We start from the raw sequence: 6,370 nt of genomic DNA on the forward strand, positions 1-6,370 counted from the left end.
CAAATTCTTATTAGTTCTAATATGAGTCTATTAGTAACATCATATTTTTACTTACAATAAATATTTAAAAATATTAAAACTACATTAACAGTTTGTAAAAATATTGTAAAATAATTTATCTTAGTAGCATTATTCAATAAATAATAGATTGAAGATAACCAAAGCTAGATGCCATAATTTTTTTTTTTGAAAAGTAATTTTCTTTTTGAATAAAAGGTAAATAATTGGACCCACAAATACATATGTGTAGTACCATTGCCAAAGTCTCTCATAATGTCCCTTCAATTTTAATATTACCTATAAAAGTATTAGTTGGAATTTGGGATCTTTTGCTCTTCAATTTTAATAATAAAGACTTTTATTGACTTTTGCCACTTTGAGAAACCGCCTTTGGAATCTCTGACTCTCAGCCAATCGTGGTAGTCTCTATTATCTTTGTAATTTTTTCTGGTTCGTTCACTTTTATGGGTTTTTCTCGATCAAAAAATGTGGGCTAAGTAAAAAAAACATTATAAGACTATCACTGTCTTTCATTATTATCAGCTCCTACCTAGGGTTACATATATTAGAGTCCACCTCGGACTCATTAGGGTTTCAATATTTTATTCAAAGCTAGGATCTTTCTTCAATTCTCATAGAGTTTTTTCAATCCCCATAACCTTAATCGCTTCAAATTATTTGATTAGGCTCATGATTTGAATCATGGGTATAGCTCGTTTGGTTTAAGGTTGTCTTGGTAACCGGTAAGCATTTTTCTTTTCTTGATGAAAAATCTGTGTTTTTTTTTTTTTTGGTTGCCTTGAATTTATTACCTGTTAGTGTTTGTTGCTATGAAATCTCATCTGGGTTTCGACTGAAATGGTGGAATTCATTGTGGTTGTCTGTTTTGGTTTGTAGGGTTTTTGATTGATTTCTTGTTTTAGTTGTGGAAAATGGTATTTGGGTATTCCTTAGTCGATTGATTGTGGTGATTTATATCTGTTCAGAACTGAAATTGCCATCTGGGTATTTGCTAATTGACATCAAGAAGGAAAATTGGGCTAAAAAATTCATCTGGGTCAAGTTCAAAAATAATAAATTGGGAACCTTTTGACTAGGTTTAGCATCTCTAAAGTGGTGGTTTGTTAGCAATTTCGATATGGTAATGGACGACGGAGAGCTTGATTTCTCGAACAACCAAGATGTGTTGGACATGGGGGAGCTTCCAAGCAGTTGCTCAATGGATAGTTTCTTTGATGATTTACTTAAGGAAACTCATGCTTGCACTCACACTCACACTTGCAATCCACCAGGTCCTGATTTTTCTCAGCATACGCATACTTGCTTTCATGTGCACACTAAAATTTTGCCTTCTCAAAGTGAGGAAAAGGTTGCTTCAGATGATACCGCGGAGTCCACTGAAAAGAAAGGGAAGAAACGTCCGTTAGGTAACCGGGAAGCAGTTCGTAAGTACCGTGAGAAGAAGAAGGCCCGAACTGCGTCACTGGAGGATGAAGTTGTAAGATTGAGAGCTTTGAATCAGCAGTTGGTGAAGAGGTTGCAGGGTCAAGCTGCATTGGAAGCAGAGATTGCAAGGCTGAAGTGTTTGCTTGTGGACATTCGGGGAAGGATTGAAGGCGAGATTGGATCATTTCCTTATCAAAAACCAGTCAATCCAAACTTGCCTGGTTCAAACATGCCCAACGCATATGTGATGAACTCCTGTAACGTGCAATGTGATGAACAAGTCTATTGTCTTCATCCAGGTGTGGATGGCAATAGTGGAGAAGGTGTATCATTCAACGGGCAAGGCTATAGTGGTTGTGAATTTGAGAATCTTCAGTGTTTAGTGAATCAGAATCCGGTATCCAAGGAGCTTCCTGATTCTGGTGTTGGAAATGTGGCATCCGATGTCAATTCTTCTGGTACAAATAAGAGGAAAGGTGAATTTTGAGTGCTGTGCATCTTTTGTTTATTTGAAATTGAATATAGTGATTAATTGGCACTTTATGTCATTTATTTATTGATTAATTTTTTTTAGCGAAGTGTTTGTGATGTGGAACTTGTTGCTTGTGTCATTAGCAGGTTTGTCATGATGCAAATTAGTAACTATGATAGCAATATAGCATTTCTGTTTTATGTGGGCATGCTTTTTTTTCCTTGTTAGGAGTATTGAGCTTATTATTGTGGCAATGATTGGCGGTTAAGTTATATAGCTGTATTGGATTTATGCCTTTGCCATAAAATAAGTTGTATTCTAAGTGGTTGCTTTGATATGGGACTGTGAATAAGTACTACTGGTCTTGTTTCAACTTAGTAGTTCATCATATTGTTTTCTTTCATTTGTTGGAATGTATTATGGTTGCATTAGGAGATATGTTCTGAGGTAGTGTTTGGCATTACAAGAATTCATAACCAAAGGCAATGCTCCTCTTCCTCCCCCCCCCCCCCCCCCCCCCCCCTCCCCCACACATGAACCAAAAAAAAAGCATGTTTGTCATTACAAACTAGCAAATGATACATGGTTGGACTAGCCTGTCCCCAGGTAGATTGGGTCTATCCTAAGAGTGTTTGAGGATATTTTTTTGTGAGAATGAGATTGTGATACACACAAAATGCAGCCCCTGCAATGATGAACTATCCAGGTTAGCTACATGAGCCCTTTCTGCCATTTAGCGATCTCTGGGGTTAGATTCTCTATGTTATTTTATTGGAAACTGTAGGACTGGGCTTGGTTGAAGAAGTTAAGAAGTAAGTCATAACATGAGCCTCACTTGATATATATGTGTACTTTTATACTTAATTGATATGTCAATTGCAATATAGTTTTGTTTACTTTATTTAACAAAAAATAAAAAGTAGTTTTGTTTACTTTGAAATTCTTGTAGTTGGTTTTGAACTTCGACAAGATTTAAACTTGAAAGAGTATTTCTGTGCACAAAGTCACGTTCTCAATTTTTTATATTTATATTTCATAATTTTTTTTCCCCTTTGTATGCATTATTAAAATTTTGAAGTCGTCTTTCGTGCATGTCTTACCATGTAGTAAAACATTGTACCTCATACACTTAAAAAAAGAAGTATCTATGTGATGTCTCATCCAAACTCAAGCAACCACATGACCTATAACACACTCACGTTGTGGCATTGACATTTGGGGGAATTGGATTTATTGCAGATAGTTTGCTTAAATTTTTTTTAGTATTGTACTTGGGTCAAAATCCATTGAACATACCTAGTTTAAGCCTAGGAAGTAGGAAGAGAAGGCCCATTTGTTTAAGTTCATGTGAAAATGAGAAAAAGGTGTGGAGGCTATAACAGGTTTTATAATATTGTTTCTAGTGGAGATTGACAAAGTGCAGACATATTGGAGATCAGCTTATCTTAATGATAGTATATGTTCATATGTATAATGAACATATACTATGAACATCATTCCCTTCTTTTATTGATTTCCTAGATTCTTACAATTTTTGTATTTGATGTGTTGACCCCTTGTACACTCCCTGTGTACTAGGGTGTTCTTTTTTTATATCAATAAAACTTATTACTTATCAAAAAAGTATATGTTCATATGTATAAATATATGTATGAGATTGCAGTGTTTTCAATCATATAATCTAGGTTTTTTGCATTGCTTATGATCCTGTTTTTTCCGTATTGATCAGCAAATTAATGCACTTTAACACAATGTTAGGATTTGTACAACTTATTGCTTTTTAGCATTTTATGACCCTGATTATTATGGTGTTTATTTTATTAGGAGGGGCTCGCAAAGCAACAGCAAATTGAAGAGCTGATTAGTTGGCAATGTCTTTATGCTCGGGTACATATAGTGTTCCAATAAGTATTTTTGTTGAACTGCAGCACCAACTCTTCCTCAGGTCGTTTTGATCTTTTGTTATTTTAATTCTTCTTTAAAAAGAATATGTTTTATCTTAACCCACTGTTGGGTTTGTGGAGCTACCATGGGTTATCTATATCAAGCACAAGTTTTTCTGTACTTGCTGCTATCTGAGCTGGTGTGTCAGTTTATGACATATAGTCTATTTTAATGTTTTGTAAAGCGAAGTGCTTAGTTGATGTGTAGTTGGTGGAACTTATGGCAGAGCCCAACTTTATGGTTTTCTATGAAGTTGAAATGCCTTTTAGTCTCAACCTTCATATTCTATACTGCTAAACATAAACCAGTTTAATGAACTGCCATCATTTCATGTTACGCCTTTTCTTTTGATTTTCGTTGTCGTTGTTCCTTTGGGTGGATGTTTACAGCAATTTCCTTCATATCTAAACCTTTTGAATTCTTGATTGCTGAATTACAGAAATTAGGGAGATGGGATGCCTTTCATCTTTCAATACTATGAGCTGTGAACAGGTGAGAGAACATATCTCACTTTGTGTGATCCATACTCATGATTTGTGTGGAAGGGTAGAATCATCATGCAATGTTTCCAGTATTTGTTATTCTGGTTTTAACTTTGCAACTTTATAACATAAGAAGTTTTTTCCTGACAAAAGAATGCCAGATTTCCATCGAAGGAAGCATTGTCTTCTAACTGAAGTTTTGAAAAGATGTTAATGTCGTCCATGAGTTGTGACAAACTATTGGGTAAATTGCTCAGTATGCTGTCTTTAATTGATGCAACTGGCCTCTGCAACTACCAACCAATGGGACTCTCTTTCACATCATTAGGGTGAGAAATGAAGATGGCAAGGACGATATCTACAGGCTCATCACCTTTTGATGGTCATCTCCTTAAATGAAGGGCCCGTTTGGTAATGTTGTTCTAATAACGTTGTTTAAGTATTGTGGGAATACATGTAGGTGAAAAAGTGTTGGAGAAATATGTGTTGTGTTTTTTAAACAATGAAAACTGTTGTTTAAATAATACAACTAGACAGGCCCGAAATATCTTTAAGGTTGCAAACTTTTTGAACAGATCTTGAATTCATCTAGCAAATTTCAGCTTGGTTTTTCTAGTCCTACTTAAGGGGGCAAGAGAGTAGAACATACATGTTGGTAGGATGAGTTCTTTCCCGTTTGTACCTTTTTATGGTTAACTATTGCGTACCCATAATAAGAACTCCAAGTTACAACTACTTTTGATACATTAGGTATGAATATCTGGTTGTGGATTTCATGTCGATTGAGTCATGAGGGAAGCCCTTCTTCTAACTATTGCTAAATAGTCAGTTTGAAGCCATAACAAACTAGAACTATAAGAAACCTTTCTATTGAGGGTCTGTTTGAGATTTGTTTCTTTTGCTAAAACTGAAATTTTTTTGCTGAAAGTACTGTAGATAAAAGTTAGCTGAAGTAATATAATGAGACTCATGAATAGTACAAAAAAGTGCAGTAGGATCCTTAAATAATATAAAAAATAAGTTGAATAATAAAATAAGTTGGCAAAAAATAAGCAATCTAAACGGACAATAAGTTTGAAGCCATAGATAATATATGTACAAATGCATAAAATAATTATTGTTTTTTTAATAAGAATTTACTAATAATCGCTGGAGAAAGAAAAAAAAAAAGCCTTAAAACGATCCCAATGGGAGCACTAGGGCACTGCAAAAACCCATAACAAGAGGATGTAAATCTAAAGAGTTGTCCTCAGTTTGGAAACCCAAGATGTTCTGACCAAAAAGACAACATCCAAGATGGTTCCAAACTAACAATGTTATCACATGACAATTTATATATTAGGATCCCAGAATCTACAAGATTTTCAAGTCTGGTGATTATTTCAAGCAAAAAGTTGACTATGATTTCCTCCTAAACCTCATAACTTAAGGTGAAAGATTGCCTATTCCACCTAAACCTCAAGGAGTCAAGGTGAAAGATTGACTTTGGAGCAATGGACCACATCCACGGTTAGTCATCAGCAGCATGCATGTCATCATCGTCTTCTCAATATATACTCAGCTATTTGCCAGACCTGAACAGTCTTGTCATCACCTACACTTGCAATGACCCATGGCTGATATTTGTTCCACGAGAAATCTGATTTTTTTTGCCTTGTGATCCCTCGGGAAAATAGAAGCTCTGGAGGACCATCATCAGCATCTCCCTCTAACTGTTCATCTCCAATCCTAAAGGCATTACGTAAACAATTAGACAAGGCAAAACATTCATTGTGTGCAAAAGTCTAACAAATATATAAATCTAAACTTATACTTCAAAAATAAGGGGACACCATAACTTTAATGCTTTTCTGTAAAATCCCTATCGAGAAATAGCTTCCCAATGTTTCATTTAAGTTTTGGAAATGGACGAAGTTTTCTCCAAAGCAAGTTCGAGGAGTCCTCCAGCCCCATTATGTAGAGATTCATAAGATTATCCACGTGTATTAAACCATAAGTTATTAATTAAATCTAAACAAGTCACAAG

The 6,370-nt window shown here is 35.1% G+C and overlaps 1 protein-coding gene across 4 annotated transcripts; it reads left to right on the forward strand.

Annotated features, from left to right (window-relative positions):
• Positions 1–389: 389 nt before the first annotated feature.
• On the forward strand, positions 390–5,090 carry LOC142643306 (basic leucine zipper 23-like). 4 transcript variants are annotated; one of them, XR_012845834.1, is made up of 4 exons: positions 906–1,922; positions 3,743–3,863; positions 4,302–4,354; positions 4,498–5,090. XR_012845834.1 is itself a non-coding variant. In XM_075817872.1 (3 exons), the coding sequence occupies exons 2-3, from the start codon at positions 1,139–1,141 to the stop codon at positions 3,769–3,771; spliced, it is 813 nt and encodes a 270-aa protein (XP_075673987.1). In that variant the 5' UTR covers positions 390–743; positions 987–1,138; the 3' UTR covers positions 3,772–4,198. The 4 variants fall into 4 exon arrangements, 2 of the variants coding, with proteins under 2 accessions (XP_075673987.1, XP_075673986.1); XR_012845835.1 differs by having other exon boundaries at positions 3,743–3,805; XM_075817872.1 differs by lacking the exons at positions 4,302–4,354; positions 4,498–5,090 and adding an exon at positions 390–743 and having other exon boundaries at positions 987–1,922; positions 3,743–4,198.
• The last annotated feature ends 1,280 nt before the right edge of the window (positions 5,091–6,370 follow it).

Source organism: Castanea sativa, chromosome 7, assembly GCF_040712315.1.
Source record: "Castanea sativa cultivar Marrone di Chiusa Pesio chromosome 7, ASM4071231v1".
NCBI classification, from domain to species: Eukaryota; Viridiplantae; Streptophyta; class Magnoliopsida; order Fagales; family Fagaceae; genus Castanea; species Castanea sativa.

Coding starts and splice junctions, on each gene's coding strand:
- LOC142643306 (XM_075817872.1), top strand. CDS start 1,139: ATGGTAATGGACGACGGAGAGCTTGATTTCTCGAACAACCAAGATGTG. Junction 1,923..3,742: donor TGGTACAAATAAGAGGAAAG/GTGAATTTTGAG, acceptor TTATTTTATTAG/GAGGGGCTCGCAAAGCAACA.